This window comes from Mesoplodon densirostris, chromosome 1 (genome assembly GCF_025265405.1).
Source record: "Mesoplodon densirostris isolate mMesDen1 chromosome 1, mMesDen1 primary haplotype, whole genome shotgun sequence".
Classification (NCBI taxonomy): domain Eukaryota; kingdom Metazoa; phylum Chordata; class Mammalia; order Artiodactyla; family Ziphiidae; genus Mesoplodon; species Mesoplodon densirostris.
Window position 1 is genome coordinate 233,520,141 of NC_082661.1, and position 24,486 is coordinate 233,544,626.

The following is a 24,486-nucleotide window of genomic DNA, read 5'->3' on the forward strand; positions in this document are numbered from 1 at the left end:
ATTTTAAAATGGTACCTTCTTCACACCACTCCTAGGTTTAACCTACCTCAAATTCCGCATGTCTGTGAATATCCTCTGCTCGCTGCCTGCTCAGGATAAATTCAGCTTCATTTGCTACTCTTACTAGGTGATCCTTTATGGTTTGGCTAAGCAACCTATAAAGAGATAAACATTGTCAAATAAATATATGTATACACATGACATATATGATTATTCACTGCTCAAAGGTGGTGTATTTTACTACCTGGGAGAGGGAAGAACATTTACTCTCCTTTTCTGACATCATACCAAATGAAGGACCATTATTTTACACTAAATAATTGAAGAACATAACAGCAAAAAGTTATCCTTCTGGCAACAGCAGATTCGCTTTTATCAAACTAACTATCCAAGAAAAGCAACTGAAAATGCTAGATTAAATTTATCTTTTAATCTTTTTTAAGGTATTGGAGAGTTTCCAAGGTAGCCAATACTTAAACAGCCAGAATCCTAGAGAAGATGTTCAGCATGACCTTTCCCATTGACACATTTACTATTGACAGGCGGGAACAGAGAAGCTAAACAGAGCTGTTATAAGTCTTATAGAGCTGGGAGACAAAAATTGAATTTTATAACCTGTCAGGGTAGAGGAATCCTAGTAGTTTACCAAGGCTTACAAAAGGAGTCCAAGTATACCCCAGGAAACAGAAAACAGTTCTCAAAAACATGAAAACAGACGCTCTAACAACATTATGGGATTTGCACGTAGATTAACTGGCAGCCAAATAACTAAACAAAATTTTCAGAATCTCACATGGTGAGAAGAAAAAAAGAACAAAACATAAAGAACAGTGCTGTAGACTCATTGTAAAACCCTGGGCCTTAAGAAGACCTAGAAGGGCTGCGAGATAGGAGTAGGCAAACTGTAAATAAGGCAAACTCTCACAAAGATTTTAAAAATTCCACCTTTGGATCAGCTCAGTCTTAAATTAACATAATTGGCACCAAATTTAACTGTTAATCAAAAATCAAAAGGAAATCCTCTCTACAGGAAAATATCATCATCTAGAGACTTTTAAATACAATTTCCTGCATTATTAAATACAATGTCCAACATTCAATCCAAATGAACGTGACATATACATGCTACTATATAATAAAATAAATAACTAATAAGTACCTACTGTATATAACACAGGGAACTCTACTCAATAGTCTGTAATGATCTATATGGGAAAAGAATCTAAAAAAGAGTGGATATATGTATATGTATAACTGATTCACTTTGCTGTACAGCAGGAACTAACACAACATTGTAAATCAACTATGCTCCAATAAAATATTTTTTTAAAAATCACCAGTGAACAGGTAAAATAAGAGACAACACCAAGTGAATGAAAACCAAACAGAAGCCAACTCACAGAAAATCAAGATAGTAAAGTTTCGATAGCCTCATCTTCTTGCCTCTGCTGAGGCAAGAAGAACTACAATCCTGCAGCCTGCGGAACAAAAACCACAATCACAGAAAGATGGACAAAATGAAAAGGCAGAGGACCATGTCCAGATGAAGGAACAAGGTAAAACCCCAGAAAAACAACTAAATGAAGTGGAGATAGGCAACCTTCCAGAAAAAGAATTCAGAATGATAGTGAGGATGATCCAGGACCTCGGAAAAAGAATGGAGGCAAAGATCGAGAAGATGCAAGAAATGTTTAACAAAGACCTAGAAGAATTAAAGAACAAACAAACAGAGATGAACAATACAATAAATGAAATGAAAAATATACTAGAAGGAATCAATAGCAGAATCACTGAGGCAGAAGAATGTTTAAGTGACCTGGAAGACAGAATGGTGGAAATCACTGCTGTGGAACAGAAAAAAGAATGAAAAGAAATGAAGACAGCCTAAGAGACCTCTGGGACAACATTAAATGCAACAACATTCGCATTTTAGGGTCCCGGAATGAGAAGAGAGAAAGGACCCGAGAAAATATATGAAGAGATTATAGTCAAAAACTTCCCTAACATGGGAAAGGAAATAGCCACCCAAGTCCAGGAAGTGCAGAGAGTCCCAGGCAGGATAAACCCAAGGAGAAACATGCTGAGACACATAGTAATCAAATTGGCAAAAATTAAAGACAAAGAAAAATTACTGAAAGCAACAAGGGAAAAACAACAAATAACATACAAGGGAACTCCCATAAGGTTAACAGCTGATTTCTCAGCAGAAACTCTGCAAGCCAGAAGGGAGTGGCACAATATATTTAAAGTCATGAAAGGGAAGAACCTACAACCAAGAATACTCTACCCCGCATGGATCTCATTCAGATTCGATGGAGAAAGCAAAAGCTTTACAGACAAGCAAAAGCTAAGAGAATTCAGCACCACCAAACCAGCTCTACAACAAATGTTAAAGGAACTTTTCTAAGTGGGAAACACAAGAGAAAAAAATGACCTACAAAAACAAACCCAAAACAATTAAGAAAATGGTAACAGGAAAATACATATAATTCCTTAAATGTAAATGGATTAAATGCTCCAACCAAAAGGCACAGGCTCGCTGAATGGATATAAAAACAAGACCCACATGTACGCTGTCTACAAGAGACACATTTCAGACCTAGAGACACATACAGACTGAAAGTGAGGGGACAGAAAAAGATATTCCATGCAAATGGAAATCAAAAGAAAGCTAGAGTAGCAATACTCGTATCAGATAGAATAGACTTTAAGATAACAAATGTTACAAGAGACAAGGAAGGACACTATATAATGTTCAAGGGATCAATCCAAGAAGAAGATATAGCAATTATAAATATATATGCACCGAACAGAGGAGCACCTCAATACATAAGGCAACTGCTAACAGCTATAAAAGAGGAAATCAACAGTAATAAAATAATAGTGGGGGACTTTAACACCTCACTTACAGCAATGCACAGATCATCCAAACAGATAATAAGGAAACACAAGCTTTAAATGACACAATAGACCAGATAGTTTTAATTGATATTTATAGGACATTCCACCTGAAAACAGATTATATTTTCTTCTCAAGTGCACACAGAACATTCTGCAGAATAGATCACATCTTGGGTCACAAATCAAGCTTTGGTAAATTTAAGAAAATTAAAATTGTATCAAGCATCTTTTCTGACCACAACACTAGGAGACTAGAAATAAATTACAGAGAAAAAACCATAGAAAACACAAACACATGGAGGCTGAACAATACACTACTAAATAACCAAGAGATCACTGAAGAAATCAAACAGGAAATCAAAAAATACCTAGAACCGAATGACAATGAGAATACAATGACCCAAAACCTATGGGATGCAGCAAAAGCAGTTCTAAGAGGGAAGTTTATAGCAATACAATCTTACCTCAAGAAACAACACAAATCTCAGATAAACAATCTAACCTTACACCTAAAGGAACTAGAGAAAGAAGAACAAACAAAACCCAAAGTTAGTAGAAGGAAAGAAATCATAAAGATCAGAGAAGAAATAAATGAAATAGAAACAAACAAAAAAAACCAAGCAGGACCCTGTGGCGCTCCTGGGTACAGAAGCCTTCCTGTGTCCCCCGTTCCTTGTTTGTACGGAACACACTCCAGCCTCCATGGCCTTCCCTAAGTTCCGAAGGGGAGACTCAAGCAGTTGCTAATCAGGGAAGGGAGAGGATGCAGATACAAGGGAGGAGCTGCCGAAAAACAATAGTGCAGCTTTGGGGCAGGGTCCTGGTTCTGCCTCAAGTGATATATAGAACAATATCTTTTGTGCTCTTTATAGAACTAAAACCTCCAACAAATGGAAGATGTCGGCATTCTTCATTCCAGAGAAGAGCACCAGTGGCCAGATTAAAGGACCCAGAGAAGCTCATCAAGAAATTACCAGAGACCAGATTAAAGGGGCCTGCGCACACCCTGATCTTATCAGTGACTCTGCCCAGGCTGGGACACACAGTTTTTGAGGGCAGGAGCCCACTGTGTCCCCCTTTGCCTGGCAAAGAAATAAAGCTATTCTTTTCTATTTCACCGAAAACTCTGTCTCTGAGATTCGATTCGGTTCCAGTGCACGAAGGCCAAGTTTTTGGCATCATAATGAATCCCAATCCCAATCTTAGCAGGTCTTTCTGTGTAATTTGGCAACTTTATTCTAAAAGTTATAGGAAAATGTAAAGAACAAAGAATATCTGAGACACTCTTGAAGAAGGGAAAAGAGGAGGAATAAGAATCATAATCCTCATAGAGGACTTACACTATCAAATATTAGGATTTATTATAAAGATACAGTAATTAAGACAATGTGGTATTGGGGCAAAGACAGATGAACAGACCAATGAAACAGAAAAGAAGGTGCACAAACAAATATATATATATATTTAATATATAAATAATTATATAAATGTTATATATAAATATTTAATATGGAAATATATTTTATATAAATATTTAATATACAAATATATATATTATATTTTCCACCAGATTCCACATTTACTGCAATAAGAGGAAGATGGAGTATTTCAAGAACTGGTCCTGCATCCATCAACTGACGTTCATATGGACAAAATTAACCTTGACTACTATCTCAAACCATACAAACAGATCAATTCTAAATGGATCATATACAAGACCTAAACACTTCTAGAAGAAGATTACATAAGAGTATCTTCATGCCTTAGGTTAAAATAAAGATTTCTTTAACAAAATATAAAGTACACATACCATAAAGAAGAAAATTGATAAAAGTAATTATTTATGCTTATGAAAGCCAACATTAAGAGAATTAAAAGCCAAACATTAGTAAGGGAGATTTGGCATACTTATAGTCAACAAGGAAATTATATCTGAAATACATAAGAAAATCTTAGAAATAAAGAAAAGGCAATAATCACAATAAATAACAACAAGCAAATACACAAAAAAGCACTTCACAAAAGATTTCCAAATGGCAAATAAGTTCATGAAAAGGTGTTGAGGTGTTCAGGATTACTAATCATCAGGGAGATACAAATTAAAACCATAAAAAATATACTACACCCCACCAGAATCACTATATTAGAAAAAAAGACTCTAGTATCAAAATTTGGCAAGGATATGAAACTACAAGGACTCTCACAATCACAAAATATACTTAACAGAATGTTTACAGCAACTTTCTTTATAACAGCCAAACACCAGCAACTACCCAAATGCCCATTAATAAAATGAATTTTATAAATGGTGGAATATTCATATAATAAAACATTAAAAAGAAACAACTACTGTTATGCACAAGAAAGTTAATTTCACTAAAAGTGTTAAGCAAAGGCACACCAAAGAATATATACCATGTGAATCATCTTGTATAAAAAAATATTTTTGGGGGCCTCCCTGGTGGCGGGCGCAGTGGTTGGGAATCCGCCTGCCAATGCAGGGGACGCGGGTTTGAGCCCTGGTCCAGGAGGATCCTACATGCCGTGGAGCAGCTAAGCCCATGCACCACAACTACAGAGCCTGCACACCACAACTACTGAAGGCCGCACACCTAGAGCCCATGCTCTGCAACAAGAGAAGCCACTGCAACGAGAAGCTGGCGCACCCCAACGAAGAGTAGCCCCCGCTTGCCTACACGCAGCAACAAAGACCCAACGCAGCCAAAAATAAATGCTAATAAAATTAATATTTAAAAAAATATTCTCTACAAAAAAATGTTTTTTTAACTAATTTATGGTAATAGGAGTCAACAGTTTAACAGGTGATTAACTTTAGTGATACTACAGACCTCTCCATATAATGATTCATACTGAACGCTAGTAATGACCATACACTTTTAAACATTACAAAAACATACCCTGAATATATAAACAATTGAGCCATCTTTGGAAAATGCTTCCATAATACCATTCACCTACCATAAATACCAACAGAATGATTCATTTTATCGAAATGGGAGTCTTCTGGAATATGTTATGTAAAAGTCTTCTAAACTCCCTTCTTTAAAGGAACTGGAGAGATAGAATGGGCAGGGCTACGATTATGTTCTTTATGTCAATAGCAAGAGTAGCTAAACTGCAATTAGATAAGGCCCACCTATAATAGTTAGACCCAACAGTCATCAACAATGGCATGTCTATAGACATTCCATGGGGTCCTTGCATCTCTTTGTAGCAACTTTTAAAAAATAAATAAATAAATAAATGTATTTCTTTCTTCATTTATGGCTGCACTGGGTCTTCATTGCTGCACACAAGCTTTCTCTAGTTGCAGCGAGCTGGGGCTACTCTTCGTTGTGGTGTGTGGGCTTCTCATTGCAGTGGTTTCTCTTGCTGTGGAGCAAGGGTCTAGGTGTGCAGGCTTCAGTAGTTGTGGTGCGTGGGCTCAGCAGTTGTGGCTCGCGAGCTCTAGAGCGCAGGCTCAGTAGTTGTGATGCACGGCCTTAGTTGCTCCACGGCATGTGGGATCTTCCCGGACCAGGGCTCAAACCCATGTCCCCTGCATTAGCAGGTGGATTCTTAACCACTGTGCCACCAGGGAAGTCCCTGTAGCAACATTTTTCTCAAAAATATAAATTAACACAGATGTAGAAAACAAACTTATGGTTACCAAGGGGAGGGGGGAGGGCTTAATGGGGAGATTGGGATTGACATATACACACTACTATATATAAAATAGATACCTAGTAAGAACCTAATGTGTAGCAGAGTATTGAGCAGTATCTCTACTCAATACCCTGTAATGACCTATATGGGAAAAGAATCTAAAAAAGAGTGGATATATGTATATGTATAACTGATTCACTTTGCTGTACACTTGAAAGTAACACAACATTGTAAATCAACTACTGTATACTCCAATAAATATTAATTTAAAAAATATGTATAAATTGAGTACGCATAGACTTTGATACAAAGCAATCGTTACACTCCTAGTAACTTGCCATATGAATATGTTCTCACAAGTGCAGAAAGATGTGTGTGTGTACAAGGAAGTTGTACTTAATAAGAGTGAAAAACTGAAAGAACCAAAATATACAATCATATAATGAGATAGATTCTTCTGAATTAACAACAGAAGTTTTTCCACAATATATTATTAAGTGGAAAAAGTTTTTGAAGAATATTATGTACAATATGAGTTTGGGAAAAATATGAAAGGGAATATACCAAATTTCCAGTCATTGAGAATAAGGTCAGAATTACTAGAATCATGGCATGTGAGTCAAATCTGGCCTGCCAACTATTTTTGTTAATAATGTTTTATTGGAACAAAGCCATGCCATGCCATGCCATGCCCATCTGTTTATTATCTATGGCTGTTATCACATTATAATACTAAAGTTGAGTAGTAGTGACAGAGACCATATGGCCTGCAAAGTCTAAAATACTTACGATCTGGCCCTTTACAAAAAAAAGCATTTCACCCCCTTCTCTAGAAAGTTAGGCTATATGTCTTCCTCCTCCTATTTCCCTATTCTAAGTTGTACAACAAGCAATAATTAAAAGAAAGGAAAAGAGAAAACCCCTAAGGAAAATAAAAAGGCTTCCTGCTCTTCTACCACTTTTCCCGTATCTCCATGAAGTTCATATACACTACTTATAATTTGATTCCAGGTCTGTCAGACCCTCTCCATTAACCCCACACTGTCTCCCAGTCACTTTAGAAGTTAATGCAATGTCCTATCTATGATTTTTGGGTAACATCATTAGGGTAAACAGCACACATTCAGGCATTATAGATAAAAACAATCCCTAGTGCAATTTTAAAACCTGCTAATGAATAACTTCCTATGACTCTACAGATAGAGAAAGCAACTGCTTTCATAGTGTAGATGTGAAATATTGGTTTGTGCTTTAGTTACTCTCTAGAGACCAAAAACCACATTGTGAATTTAAAATCAATATACTGCCTCACAGCACTCTAATATTAATTGAATTGATTAGTCACTGGCACACCAGCCTCTCAGTCCCCAAATGAGCAACCTCAAAGTTATTCTAGTCCCTCCCTCTTTGCTACCACCTTCCTCCAGGTCCCTAATCAATCAGCAAATACTGCCAATATCTCCTCCGTAATATTTCCAGATTTAATTTATGCTCCCAATTTCACCATGTCCTAAAATACCAAGCCTTAACCATTTCATACACAACATAACTGAATAACTCTTCTGAGTATTTACTCTGGTCTATTAACATTTTTGTGCACGATTCCCTCTGCCTTTTGAATCACTGTCAAATATCTATTCAATACCTACTATGCTATAAAGATGCTAAGCACTGGAGATGAACTTTCCTTATATTTTAGTTGGAGAGGAAGAGAACACTCCGAGGTCCTCTCCAGCTTTAAATACGAATAGATGTGCTATGGTGGATACACTCTAAGGTGACCTCCAATGAGTCAAGGTTTTGTATGACCCCATTCCACGAGTTTAACCTGGGCAGAATCTTGGACTTGGTTCTAGGAAATAGAATATGGCAAAGATGATGGGATAGACACTCCTGTGATATGTTACATTATATAGGCTCTGCCTTGGTTGACAAGAGATTCTCCCACCAGCCTTGAAAAAGTAGCTGCCATGGCGTGAGAGGGCCATGTGACAAGGGGCTAGGATAGCCTCTAGGAGCTGAGATCTAGTGACAGCCAGCAAGAAAATGGAGACGTTGGTCCTAAAGGTGAAAGGAACTGAATTCTGCCAACAACCATGTGAGCTTATAAGAGGACTCCAACCTCCAGAGAAGAACACAGCTTGTCTAATACCATTATTGCAGACTTGTAAAATTCTCAGTTGAGGGTCCAGCTGAGCTGTGCCCAGATGCCCGACCCAAAGAAATTATAAGATAGAAAATGTATGTTGTTTCACGCTGCAACATTTGTGGGAATTTGTTATGTACCTATATATAAGAAATACAAATACAATTAGGACATAAGAATATATATGCTATCATAATTCAGTAGAAGCCAAGAGCCCTATGAGCTCCTCAAGATAAAAAAAAAAAAAAAAAGCACCAACAGAGAGCTAGAGCATAAAGATGAGCCTTAAATCAAGGGCAAAAGCACAAAGAAGAGGAAATGTCATTGTGGACAACAGCATGAACAAAAGGTTAGGGGGAAAATGTGTTAGATTCTGAAGAGAACCAAAACACCCCTTCCTGCTATTTTTTTTCAAGATGGACACAATGTACAGATATCTAGATAGACAGACACATCATACTGTCTTGTTTTGTTTTGTTTTGTTTTGGTGCTTTGCATAAAGGTAACATATGATATATAAAAAAAAATCATGCAACACTTAAATAATGAAGCAACAATGGAAAGGCCCCAACCCCCTTTGCTATCCAGTTTTCAGAATAATCCACACAACCATTAACAGTTTATGTTCCTGTCCTTACATTTTTCTAAACTTATAAAAACATACATGGTATCTGTGGTATACATGTGTATATATAGTAAATATGTATATGTGTATATAAATATTTATGTACACATGTATAAAGGAGTCATACTATACAAAGCTATTTATTTTACTTAATGGTGCACCATTATCATACAGAGAACTTTTGAGGGTGGAACGTAACATAATTTATGAAACTAGTCCCTTATTCAGAGATCATGCATTCTTTCCTCCTCTACCCTGACTGCTAACATCACTGCTATTTACCTAGTTACTGAAGCTAGAAATATCAGTCATATTTGACTCTTCCTTCCTCATCATCCTTCACTTTCAGTAGACCAAGTACTGTCCATTCTACCTCTGCAATAACTCTAAAAGCTCTGTAACATTTTCCAGTGCCTCAGGCACTCAACATCATGGCTTCAATTTTTACAATAGCCTCCAATCAAATGTCCTTCCATTAATCTCATTACTCCAGCCAATGCCTCATCAGGGTCATTTTTCTGAAATGAAAATCTGATCATCACTGTACACTTTTTTAAAGTTTTAACTACCTTCCCACCATCTCCAGAAATTTTGCTACTCCTTTATACCGTAAGACTGCTTTCTCAAACATTATACCTGTACTTGTATACCACTTCACACCTGTCCCTACTATTCTCTCAGCCAGGAAACACATCACTTCCTATTCCATCTTGCTTATCTTATTAATCCTTCAAAGCAAAACTCAAGATTTAACTACATAAAACCTTTTCTGATCCTACATATGTCTTCCCTCCACAGAACTAAAAAACAAAAGGTACACATACCTCTTTTGTAGTACTTATTACACTGTATCATTCTGTTTGACAGCATCTCAATTATATATTTACAAGTCTGTTTTCCATTCCAGATTGCACCAACCCTGAGTAAATTAACCTTATTATCTCCAGATACAGAACAGTGCCTGATCACTGCTCGGGGACTAGCAGTGCTTGCATGGAAAATGAACTCTTTGAAAATAAACTCTTTGAACGTTTGCTTATGCCAGGAAATTCTAGGGTACTATATGTGAGGAATACAAAGATACATAGAACTGTCCACAGGGAGTGTACAATCTAACCTAGGAAGTTAGGACTACATGCAAATAGCAAGGTAACTGTTCTAAGTACCTTAAGGTTCTTAAAACACTTTCTTCTCTTATCGTCTTCAATGCGATATAGCACATTCCTGGTTCTTCTCCTTAGGAGCTGCTTCTTCACTGTCTCCTCTCCTACTGCCTCCTTCTTGTACTACCTCTAAATTTTGTAGTTTCCCAGAGCTTAGTTCTGTAACCTTTCCTCTATCGAAATTATTTCATCCATCCTATAGCCTTCAAATCTCACCTGCATGCTGCTGATTCCTGTATCTCTAACCCTACTCTTGGTTCCCTGTACTTTCAACCCACATAGTCAACTGTCGAACTGAAATCTTCACTTGTATACGCAATGGGCATTTCAAATTTAACATTTCCAAAACAGAACTCTTGATTTTACCTACCCACTGTCAATAAAAACTCTTCCCCTATCCCTACCTCATTTTTTCCTACTTCAGTAAATAGCTCCTAAGTCCCCTTAAGTATAACCCTAAGAGTAATTCTTGATTTAGCCTTCCCTCACCTCCCAATCCAAATCATGAAGGCAAGTTCTACTGCTTTAACTCTTAAATATATCACATAGCACCACTGCTATCACATCAGTCTAAGCCACCTTCACCTCTTGTCTGAAATATTTCAGTAATATCTTCATTGATATATCTGCTTCCATTCTTGCCCCATACCCTTACCCTATCACAATTCATTATTTATTTATTTATTTATTTATTTCCCCCCTTTTTGCCACACTGTGTGGTTTGTGGGATCTTAGTTCCCCGACCAGAGACTGAACTTGGGCCCTCAGCAATGAAAGCATGGAGTCCTAACCACTGAACCACCAGGGAATTCCCCACAGTTCATTCATTCTTTTAAAAACATAGCTCATGGTGTACACAAAAAGTGCATAACCACATGCAAAAGAATGATGTTGGACCTTTATCTTAGACCATGTATAAAAATTGACTCAAATGGATTAAAGATCTAAATATAATACCTACAAATATAAAACTCTTAGAAGAAAACACAGGTGAAAAGCTAATTTCTTGGATATGACAGCAAGAGCACAGGCAACCAAAGAAAAAAATAATTAAACTACATCACAATTTAAAACTTCTATGCATCAAAGGACATAATCAACAAAGTAAAAAGGCAATCCACAGCATGGGAGAAAATATTTGTAAATCATATACCTGATAAGGGGCTAATATCCAAAATATATGAAAAACTCCTACAACTCAACAACAATAAAAAATAAATAACTAAATTCAAAACTGGGCAAACTACTGAATAGCTATTTCTCTAGAGAAGATATAAAATAGCTAATAACACAAGAAAAGAGGCTAAACATCACTAATCATTACAGAAATGCCAAATGAAAACCACAATGAAATACTACCTCACACTCATTAGGATGGTTACTATCCAAAAACCCCAGAAAATTAATGTTGGCAAGGATATGGAGAAATTGAAACCCTTGTGCACTGTGGGTGGGAATGTAAAATTGTGCAGCCACTAAGGAAAGCAGTATGGCAGTTCTTCAAATTTAATTTTAAAAATTAAAATATGATCCATATCTCATATGAATCATACATGTGTCATATGACCAGCAATTCCACTTCCGGGTATATAGCCAAAGAATCCAAAGCAGGGACTAGCAGCATTACTCACAAAAACCAAAAGGTGGAAGCAACTCAGTGTCCATCAATGGGTGAAACGATAAGTAAAATGTGGTATATATATATGATGGAATATTACTCAGCCTTTAAAAGGAAGGAAATTCTAATATGTGCTACAACATGCATGAACCCTAAAGATATTATGCTAAGTGAAAAAAAGCCAGACACTGAAGGATAAATACTGTATGATTCTACTAATATGAGATGCCTAGAATAGTCAAATTCATAAAGACAGAAAGTACAACAGTGGTTGCCAGTGGTAGGAAGGAATGGGTATAGAGTTTCAGTATAGGAAGATGAAAAGAGTTCTGGAGATGGATGCTGACAGTGGCTGTGCATGTAAAAGTGAATGTACTTAATGCCACGGAAGTGTACACTTTAAAAGGGTTAAAGTGGTTAAGTTTTATATCATGTGTATTTTACCACAGTTAAAAATAAGTAAATTAAAACCTAAAAAATAAACATTTAAATGTCACCATCAAAAAAATGAAACATAAAACCCTAAGTCACATCATGCCACTCCTCTGTTTAAAACTCTGCAACATATTCTTACCAAAGTAAATTAAAACCAAATTTCTGACCACAGCCTACAAGGACCTATGCGATCAGAAACATGGATACTTTTGACATTTCCAAACCTCACTCTCTCCTTTTTTACTCCAGCCACTCAGGCCTTTTATTTGTTTCAATAATTCACAAACATCATTCCCTCCTCAAGGCCTTTGTTCCTGATATTTCCTTACCTTAAAAGGTTGTGATCTAGATCTCAAACTGTTTGGCTACTTCTCTTCATTCAAATCAAGTGTCAGTTCTTCACAAATCTCCTCTTGACATGCTATATTGGCTTCCCTATGAACTCTCCCCTCTTCACTCTCATAACCTTATCCTGTATTGTTTTCTTATAGGCATTTATTACTATCTGAATTATCTTATTTGTTCATTCATTTATTATTTGTCCTCTCCTCTATGTATGTCAGCAAAGTCTTATTCACAACTACATCTTCTGTCTCCAGAACAGTGCCTGACACATGGACTACAATCAATAAATAAGTACTAAATGAATGATGGAAAATGAGTGCCAAAACCACCCGCAATTTATTTTCTGTCCTTTCTTTACATACAAAGTCTTAATTTCCATAAGATCCAGCTGAATCTTCTTTCTCTCTAAGGAATATTCCACAATTCTATAAAGGCCTTTATTTTAGGCCAACTTATACCTAATGCTTATTATATACATAATTTTACTTGTTTACACGGTATCATAAAAATTCCATTCAGTTGCTACCTATATTACTCTGTCCTCCGTATCATACCACAAGTGATTAAGGAAGCACATCTTTTACCTATTCTTCTTTTTTAATCAACTATAGCACCTAAGAGGTACTGTTCAGGTAGACTGTACTCCAGCAGTCTGCAACCTTTTTAGCACCAGGGACCAGTTTCGTGGGAGACAATTTTTCCACGGGGGGTGGGGACGGGGGGTGTGATGGTTCAGGTGGTACTACAAGCAATGGATCAGGCAGTAATGCAAGCGATGGAGGGGATGCGAGCGATGGTTCAGGCAGTAATGCTACCTACCAATGGCTCAGGTGGTAATGCGAGCAATGGGGAGTGATGGGGAGCGATGGGCAGCGGCAGATGAAGCTTCACTCGCCCTTCCGCCATCACCTCCTGCTGTGTGGCCCAGTTCTTAACAGGCTGCAGACCCGTGTGGGACCCCAACTGTACTCAATCATTATTTGATAAACGGATAGTTTGTGACGATGCTTTAAAGTAAAGATTCTCAAGTATCTAAATGTATCTAGGTAATTTAAAGTAAAACTCTAGAGATTTTAGATTAAACAACTATGTCAGAAATATAAGTTTCAAAAATTTTCACTACATAATACAAAATATTACTGTCTAACCTTATTTATTTAAAAGAATATTTTAAAATTTGATTAGAATGTATATAAAGTATTTAATATTACTTCCAAAGAAGAAAGGAAGCATAAATATTTTTCCTTCATAATTTAAAAAATGATTTTAAAATCCAATATTTCAGAAGGCCCTCACTACATGCCTCCCATTTTTTTTTAATTGGACACATAAATAAGACTTTTCCTTTTATTATGGAAAATATAGAAATGACTTCACAAAATAAGTAATAAGATAGCTAAATGAATAAAGAATTCTTGCTTTTCTATGGGGCCAATATTTTCCATCTATGTGCATATTTTCTCAACTATACAAATTATACTGTACTTAACAACTGTAATTTTAACTAACAGTTATGAAAACTATTCTTTCCAACACAGAATTACGGGTGAGTTAAATTTTTAATTATAATAAGCAGTCTCAAAATAGTAGGCTTACTATTTAGTAAATTAAATCTCTAAATGCAGAGCACAAAATGATTCACGTATTTTATTATTAAGAAGAAAAGCTATGTATAATTTATACCTACAGCACAAGGAGAAATAAGAAGTGCTTGTGTCAGCCCTAGGAAATAAACAGCCCTATCAAGTGACCAACTAAGAAAGATTCATGCTACCAGCTCCATAAATAACACTAACGATGACAACCATCTCCCATAACTACATTACAGCCCATTGTCCACAACTGATTATACTAGTCTAGACCTTGGGTAAGCACATACGCACATTTTCACCAAGAGTTTTCCAATATTATGCTCTGTTTCCTGGGCTTTCTGTGACCCCATTAGCAGCAACTGTCAGATTTTCTCTACTAAACATCTTTACCATTGATAGGAAAGGAAAGTTACCACTTTTCTGCACCCTAAAAACTGAGAATATGGAAGCAATGTGTCTGAATTGGCAATCTCTCTAACATTGTAATTTCTTTAGAATTAACCACAGAGAATTGACACAAACCAAATCTGAGAGGAAAAAGTTGTTTCCAAAGTCTTCCTTCAGTATTATCAAAACTAATAAAACCTCACTTCTCAGACTATAATTTCACTTATAAACATACTCTTTATTCTTACATTGTAGAAGTATTACGTAACTGTCCATGTAACTACCTCTTTGCTCACATCACACACACACACACACACACACACACACAATAGCCAATAAATCAGTATCACAAAAATCCTTAAATTGATATCTCTCTGCTCCTTTCTGAGGTAAAGCCCTCAGTAACAACTTTGAGTAAGAGACACAAAGGGTCTAACATCATCGAATACACAGCCTGAAGTCTGAGAAAGAGCAGACTGATCACTAACTAAAGAGTATTTTTAAATAAACTTTTCAGTATTCTTTAACAGGCTTCATACGTATTTAAAGCCAATCAAGATCTTTCTCAGTTTAGAAGTAGTCCAGGTGGTACCTACTTCTGGAGGCTAATAACCCTTTATCAAGAAGACTATAATATATCAATACACTTTACAACAACTGGGATGGAAAAAAACAAATTATTTCTCCTGAAAATGTAAGAACTCAGTAACTTAATATAAGTTTCAAATTTAAAATAAATGTCATAGCCTGATATGAATCTATTTTTCCAAACTTATTTTGTACAGAAATCCCTAGTTGAGCATTTCAGAACAATAATTCAAGGTAGTAGAGAGGCTAGAATGGAAGCAGATGGGCTGTTGGCAAGGTGGCATGTTTTAGATGAAACAAGTTCTTAGGACTATGAAGTATTTATTCTCAATGTATATAAAGTCGGGGAGAAGACAATCTTATATAAAACAGCAAAAACAACTAGGGAAACCACTCTGCTTACTCCCCACTTGGAATCCACTTTAGGATTTCTCTGGTACAAAATATCTACCTATTTTCCTGTAACTGCCTTTGTCGCCACTGCTGGTTGCACTTGCATATAATTTCATAGGAACACACCCTTTTAGACTCCACCTTGACCACCTTATTTAAAACTGCAACATCCACACCCGGGAAAGCAGAGAGGAGGAAAGAAGTTCACGCGCCACAGCCGGAATCTGGGGCCCACGGAGTGCCAGAGGGCCAGAGCAGCACCAGGTAACCCCCTTTACATCTGAAAGAGCCTGAATTCAGTGATCTACACCACGGGTATTGCAGGGATAAAACAAAGCCATGTGGCTGACAAAGGCATGACGCTCTGGCTGGGTGTCACGCCTGAGCCTCTGAGGTGCAAGAGCTGAGTTCAGGACACTGGACCACCAGAGACCTCGTGGCCCCACGTAATATCAATTGGCTAAGGCTCTCCCAGAGATCTCCGTCTCAACGTTAAGAACCAGCTCCACTCAACAACCAATAAGCTCCAGTGCTGAACACCCCAAGCCAAATAAATACCAAGACAGTAACACAACCCCACCCATTAGCAGAGAGACTGCCTACAATCATACTAAGTTCACAGACACCCCAAAACACATCACTGGATGTGGTTCTGCCGACCAGAAAGACAAGATCCAGCATCATCCACCAGAACACAGGCACCAGTCCCCTCTAACAAGAAGCCTACACAACCCACTGAACCAACCTTACCCACTAATGGCAGACACCAAAAACAACGGGAACTACAAACCTGCAACCTGTGAAAAGGAGACCCCAAACACACTAAGTTAAGCAAAATGAGAAGACAGAGAAACACACAGCAGATGAAAGAGCAAAGTAAAAACCCACCAGACCAAGCAAATGAAGAGGAAATAGGCAGTCTACCTGAAAAACAATTCAGAGCAATGACAGTAAAGATGATCCAAAATCTTGGAAATATAATGGAGAAAATACAAGAAACATTTAAAAAGGACCTAGAAGAACTAAGTAGCAAACAAACGGTGATGAACAACAAAATAAATGAAATTAAAAATTCTCTAGAAGGAATCAATAGCAGAATAACTGAGGCAGAAGAAGGGATAAGTGACCTGGAAGATAAAATAGTGGAAATAACTACTGCAGAGCAGAATAAAGAAAAAAGAATGAAAAGAATTGAGGATAGTCTCAGAGACCTCTGGGATAACATTAAACACACCAACATTCGAATTATAGGGGTCTCAGAAGAAGAAGAGACAAAGAGAGGGACTGAGAAACTCTGTGAAGAGATTATAGCTGAAAACTACCCTAATATGGGAAAGGAAACAGTCAATCAAGTCCAGGAAGTTCAGAAAGTCCCAAACATGATAAATCCAAGGAGAATCACATCAAGACACATATTAATCAAACTATCAAAAATTAAATACAAAGAAAAATTATTAACCTGCTGTATAAAAAAAATAAATAAAAGAAAATTCAAAAAAAAAGGAAAAGAAAAAATATGAAAAGCAGCAAGGGAAAAGCAATAAATAACATACAAGGGAATCCCCATAAGGTTAAGAGCTGATCTTTCAGCAAAAACTTTGCAAGTCAGAAGGGTGTGGCAGGACATATTTAAAGTGATGAGAGGGAAAAACCTAAAACCAAGATTACTCGACCCAGCAAGGATCTCATACAGATTTGACAGAGAAATTAAAACCTTTATAGACAAGCAAAAGTTAAACCAAACCAGCTTTACAACAAATGCTAAAGGAACTTCTCTAGGCAGGAAACACAAGAGAAGGAAAAGACCTACAATAACAAACCCAAATCAATTAAGAAAATGGTAATAGGAACATACATATCGATAATTACCTTATATGTAAATGGTTTAAATGCTCCAACCAAAAGACACAGACTGGCTGAATGAATACAAAAACAAGACCTATATATATGCTGTCTACAAGAGACCCACTTCAGACCTAGGGACACATACAGACTGAAAGTGAGAGAGTGGAAAAAGATATTACATGCAAATGGAAATGAAAAGAAAGCTGGAGTAGCAATTCTCATATCAGACAAAATAGACTTTAAAATAAAGACTATCACAAGAGACAAAGAAGGACACTACATAATGATCAAGGGACCAATCCAGGAAGAAGATATAACAATTGTAAATATCTTGCACCCAACATAGGAGCACCTCAATACACAAGGCAAATACTAACAGCTATAAAAAGGGAAATTGACAGTAACACAATCATAGGAGAGGACTTTAACACCCCACTTTCACCAATGGACAGATCATCCAAAATGAAAATAAATAAGGAAACACAAGCTTTAAATGATACATTAAACAAGATGGACTTAATTGATATTTATAAGACATTCTATCCAAAAGCAACAGAATATACTTTCTTCTCAGGTGCTCTTGGAACATTTTCCAGGATAGACCATATCTTGGGTCACAAATCAAGCCTTGGTAAATTTAAGAAAATTGATATCATATCACGTATATTTTCCAACCACAACACTATGGGACTAGATAACAATTATAGGAAAACATCTGTAAAAAATACAAACACATGGAGGGTAACAATACACTACAAAACAACCAAGAGATCACTAAAGAAATCAGAGGAAATCAAAAAATACATAGAAACAAACGACAATGAAAACACAATGACCCAAAACCTATGAGATGCAGCAAAAGCAGTTCTAAGATGGAAGTGTATAGTAATATAAGGCTACTTCAAGAAACAAGAAACATCTAAAATAAACAACCTAACCTTACACCTGAAGCAATTAGAAAAAGAAGAACAAAAAAATCCGAAGATAGCGGAAGGAAAGAAATCAGAAATATCAGATCAGAAATAAATGAAAAACAAATGAAGGAAATGACAGCAAAGATAAATAAAACTGAAAGCTGGTTCTTTGAGAACATAAACAAAATTGACAAACCATCAGCCATCACTGCAGCTCTATTTACAATCGTCAGGACACAGAAGCAACCTAAGTGTCCATCGACAAATAAATGGATAAAGAAGATGTGGCAAATATATACAATGGGATATTACTGAGCCATAAAAAGAAACGATACTGAGTTACTTGTAGTGAGGTGGATGGACCTAGAGTCGGTCACACAGAGTGAAGTAAGTCAGAAAGAGAAAAACAAATTCCGTATGCTAACACATGTATATGGAATCGAAAAAAAAATGGATCTGAAGAACTTAGGGGCAAGACAGGAATAAAATGCAGACATAGAGAATGGACGCGAGGACAAGGGGAGGGGTACGCGTAAGCTGGGATGAAGTAAGAGAATGGCATGGACATATACACACTACCAAAGATAAAATAAATAGCTAGTGGGAAGCAGCCACATAGCAGAGGAATGTCAGCTCGGTATTTTGTGACCACCTAGAGGGGTGGGACAGGGAGGGTAGGAGGGAGAAGCAAGAGAGAGGAGATATGGGGATATACATATATGGTATAGCTAATTCACTCTGTTATAAAGCAGAAACTAACAAACCATTGTAAAGCAATTATACTCCAATAAAGATATTGGAAAAAAAAAAAACCATCAGTGAGACTTATCAAGAAACACAGGGAGAAGACTCAAATCAGTAGAATTAAAAATGAAAAAAGAGGGGGCCTCCCTGGTGGCGCAGTGGTTAAGAGTCCGCCTGCCGATGCAGGGGATACGGGTTCGTGCCCCGGTCTGGGAGGATCCCATATGCCGCGGAGCGGCTGGGCCCGTGAGCCATGGCCGCTGGGCCTGCACATCCGGAGCCTGTGCTCCGCAACGGGAGAGGCCACAACAGTGAGAGGCCCGCATACCGCAAAAAGAAGAAAAAAAAAAAAAAGAAAAGAAAAAAGAGGGCTTCCCTGGTGGCGCAGTGGTTGAGAGTCCGCCCACCAATGCAGGGAACATGGGTTCGTGCCCCGGTCTGGGAAGATCCCACATGCCGTGGGGCAGCTGGGCCCATGAGACATGGCCGCTGAGCCTGCGCATCCAGAGCCTGTGCTCCGCAACGGGAGAGGCCACAACAGTGAGAGGCCCGTGTACCGCAAAAAAAAAGAAAAAGAAAAAGGAGAAGTAGCAACTGACACAGCAGAAATACAAAGGATCATGAGAGATTACGACAAGCAACTATATGCCAAAAAAAATGGACAATCTGGAAGAAATGGACAAAATCTTAGAAAAGCACAACCTTCTGAGACTGAACCAGGGAGAAATAGAAAATATAAACAGACCAATCACAAGCACTGAAATTGAAACTGTGATTAAAAATATTGCAACAAACAGAAGCCCAGGAACAGATGGATTCACAGGCGAACACTATCAAACATTTAGAGAAGAGCTAACACCTATGCTTCTCAAATTCTTCCAAAACACAGCAGAGGGAGGGACACTCCCAAACTCATTACACAAGGCCACCATGACCCTGATACCAAAACCAGACAAAGATGTCACAAAAAAAGATAACTACAGGCCAATATCACTGACGAACACAGATGCAAAAATCCTCAACAAGATACTAGCAAACAAAATCCAACAGAACATTAAAAGGATCATACAGCATGATCAAGTGGGGTTTATCCCAGGAATTCAAGGATTCCTCAATATACGAAAATCAATCAATGCGACAAACCATAGAAACAAACTAAAGGAGAAAAACCATATGATCATCTCAACAGATGCAGAAAAAACTTTTGACAAAATTCAACACCCATTTATTATTAAAAATAACCCACATAGAGGGAACTTACCTCAACATAATAAAGGCCATATATGACAAATCCACAGCCAACACCATTCTCTATGGTGAAAAAGTGAAACCATTTCCACTAAGATCAGGAACAAGACAAGGTTGCCCACTCTCACCACTATTCTCCAACATAGTTTTGGAAGTTTTAGCCACAGCAATCAGAGAAGAAAAAGACATAAAAAGAATCCAAGTCGGAAAAGAAGAAGTAAAACTGCTACTGTTTGCAGTTAACATGATACTATACACAAAGAATCCTAAAGATGCTACCAAAAAACTACTAGAGCTAATCAATCAATGAATTTGGTAAAGTAGCAGGATACAAAATTAATGCACAGGAATCTCTTGCATTCCTATACACCAATGATGAAAAATATGAAAGAGAAATTAAGGAAACACTCCCATTTACCACTGCAACAAAAAGAATAAAATATCTAGGAATAAACCTACCTAGGGAGACAAAAGACCTGTATGCAGAAAACTATAAGACACTGATGAAAGAAATTAGAGATGATTCAAACAGATGGAGAGATATGCCATGTTCTTGGATTGGAAGAATCAACATTGTGAAAATGACTAAAATACCCAAAGCAATCTACAGATTCAGTGCAATCCCTATCAAACTACCACTGGCATTTTTCACAGAACTAGAACAAAAAATTTCACAATTTGTATGGAAACACAAAAGACCCCGAATAGCCAAAGCAGTCTTGAAAAAGAAAAATGGAGCTGGAGGAATCAGGCTCCCTGACTTCAAACTACACTACAAAGCTACAATAATCAAGACAGTATGGTACTAGCACAAAAACAGAAAGATAGATCAATGGAACAGGATAGAAAGCCCAGAGATAAACCCACGCACATATGGTCACTTATCTTTGATAAAGGAGGCAAGATTATACAATGGAGAAAAGACAGCATCTTCAATAAGTGCTGCTGGGAAAACTGGACAGCTACATGTAAAAGAATAAAATTAGAACACTCCCTAACACCATACACAAAAATAAACTCAAAATGGATTAAAGACCTAAATGTAAGGCCAGACACTATAAAACTCTTAGAGGAAAACATAGGAAGAACACTCTATGATATACATCACAGCAAGATCCTTTTTGACTCACCTCCTAGAGAAATGGAAATAAAAACAAAACTAAACAAATGGGACCTAATGAAACTTCAAAGCTTTTGCACAGCAAAGGAAACCATAAACAAGACGAAAAGACAACCCTCAGTATGGGAGAAAATATTTGCAAATGAAGCAACAGACAAAGAATTAATATCCAAAATATGCAAGCACTTCATGCAACTCAATACCACAAAAACAAACAACCCAAACCAAAAATGGGCAGAAGACATAAAGAGACATTTCTCCAAAGAAGATATACAGATTGCCAACAAACACAAGAAAAGATGCTCAACATCATTAATCATTAGAGAAATGCAAATCAAAACTACAATGAGATATCATCTCACAACAGTTAGAATGGCCATCATCAAAAAATCTACAAACAATAAATGCTGGAGATGGTGTGGAGAAAAGGGAACCCTCTTGCACTGTTGGTGGGAATGTAAATTGATAAAGCCACTGTGGTGAACAGTATGGAGGTTCCTGAAAAAACTAAAAACAGAACTACCATACAACCCAGCAATCCCACTACTAGGCAGATACCCTGAGAAAATCATAATTCAAAAAGAGTCATATACCACAATGTTCACTGCAGCTCTTTACAATAGCCAGGACATGGAAGCAACCTAAGTGTCCATCGACAGATGAATGGATAAAGAAGATGTGGCACATATATACAATGGAATATTACTCAGCTGCAAAAAGAAACAAAACTGAGTTACTTGTAGTGAGGTGGATGGACCTAGAGTCTGTCATACAGAGTGAAGTAAGTCAGAAAGAGAAAAACAAATACCATATGCTAACACATATATATATGGGATCTTAAAAAAAAAATGGTTCTCAAAAACCTAAGTGCAGGACAGGAACAGAGATGCAGACGTAGAGAATGGACTTGAGAACACGGGGAGGAGGAAGGGTAAGCTGGGACGAAGTGAGAGAGTGGCATGGACATACATACACTACCAAATGTAAAGCAGATAGCTAGTGGGAAGGAGCCATGTAGCACAGGGAGATCAGCTGCTCGGTGCTTTGTGACCACCTAGAGGGGTGGAGGGAGACACAAGAGGGAGGGGATATGGGGATATATGTATACATATAGCTGATTCACTTTGTTATAAAGCAGAAACTAACACACTACTGTAAAGCAATTATACTCCAATAAAGATGTTAAAAAAAACAACAACAAAGGAAAACAAAAGAAAAATCCTAACATGTGGAAGAAGTTCTGCAAGAATATATAATATCCAACTATAGTATAGGGAAAACAGAAGACTTTTCACTTCCTAAGTTAAATATTGTTTAAAACACTTAATAGGAAACTTTTATGACCAAAATTTTAAATGAAAGTAAAATTTGAAAACTAAAAGAGAAAAAAAAAATTGCAACATCCCTTGCCCCACACTGTACCTATTCTCTTTAATTTGAATGTTTTAACCTTCTCATTGCACTTATCACTTTCTGACCTAATATGAAGTTTTTAATTTCTTTGTCGTCTATCTATGCCAATTAAAATACACTATAAGAGGGTGGGAATGTCTACTGTATCCACTGGTGAACCCCCAGAACAGCATATAGCAGGTATTCATAAATATTTTCTAAATGAATGAAGTGAACTGATTCTGTCTTCATCTTATTTTCATTTAATTCTTCTCAAAGTTTAGCTGTCTTTCCTTTTTCTCCCACCCCTAATTTGCCTCTCTTTTTCTATACTCATTTTCATTTAATATAGTAAATGATTCCATTTATATATAAACCCTTGTAGTTTTTAATGATGCATAAGGTTGTGAAACTTCTATACAAACACAAGCATATTCTACAGGCATTCTGAATCCACACCACATTTTCTGAAAATTATATACTTATCCTTGCTGAGAATAGTCAACTGCAATGCCAAACACATAAAGCCCTTAAACCTAGTGCAATTTAGCATTTTTAGGGAGTGAAAAACATAATTTAAATGCACCACCATTATTTTACATTGATCACAACAAAACCAGCCTAAAAAGTAACCACAGAAAACTGAGATCAAGCTGGAAAATTAAAAGTGAAAAATAATTTGACCTTATGACTGTTTTAAACCAAAACACATGAAGAAATGAAATAAGAAAAATGTGTGTATCCTAAGTAAGGGGAGAAAATTCTAGTCCTCTTTAATAAGGCATTAAACTTTCAAAAATAATAAACAGTAATTTAAATAACCTAATCTCCAAGAGGAAAGAACAGCACATACCTCTTTCTAAACACTCCACACAAATTGCTACATCAATTCAATCTAGAGTAAACGGAGATGAAAGCCTCCTCTCAACAAATCTTTGAAACAATCACCTCTTACTCTACCCCAAAAATAAGATCACATCCAAACAACTGTTCATAATATTTAATTGGAATCTTACTACACACATAATTTTAAAATTTAACTGGAAAGCATATGACTCTTTAAGAAACACTCCCGAGTTTCCAAGAGATTACTTTGATTCAGACTATATCTTTGGTGGCTCAGATAATAATGTATTTTAGCTACACTGTTTACTTAAGTGCAACAAATACCTTGGTCTTTTACCAATATATAACCCAAATAATAGCCAAGTGGGTCAGAATAAAATGAAATGCATTTTTGCCCTCTCTCCCTCCCTCCCTTCCTCTTTGCCTTCCCTTCCATTCAGTCTTCTACTAACTTATTCAATAGATATTTATTAGGAATCTATGACTCTTGGAGTGAAAGAAAATGCTGGAGCTACTAA

General features: G+C 36.9%; 1 protein-coding gene across 2 annotated transcripts in view; it reads right to left on the reverse strand.

Annotated features, from left to right (window-relative positions):
* Positions 1–24,486, reverse strand: part of LRBA (LPS responsive beige-like anchor protein) — a 767,039-nt gene that overhangs the window by 469,454 nt on the left and 273,099 nt on the right. For both annotated transcript variants that reach the window (XM_060116154.1, XM_060116148.1), the window contains exon 36: positions 47–155. In XM_060116154.1, the coding sequence (XP_059972137.1) occupies positions 47–155 (109 nt within the window). The remainder of the gene's footprint in view (positions 1–46; positions 156–24,486) is intronic.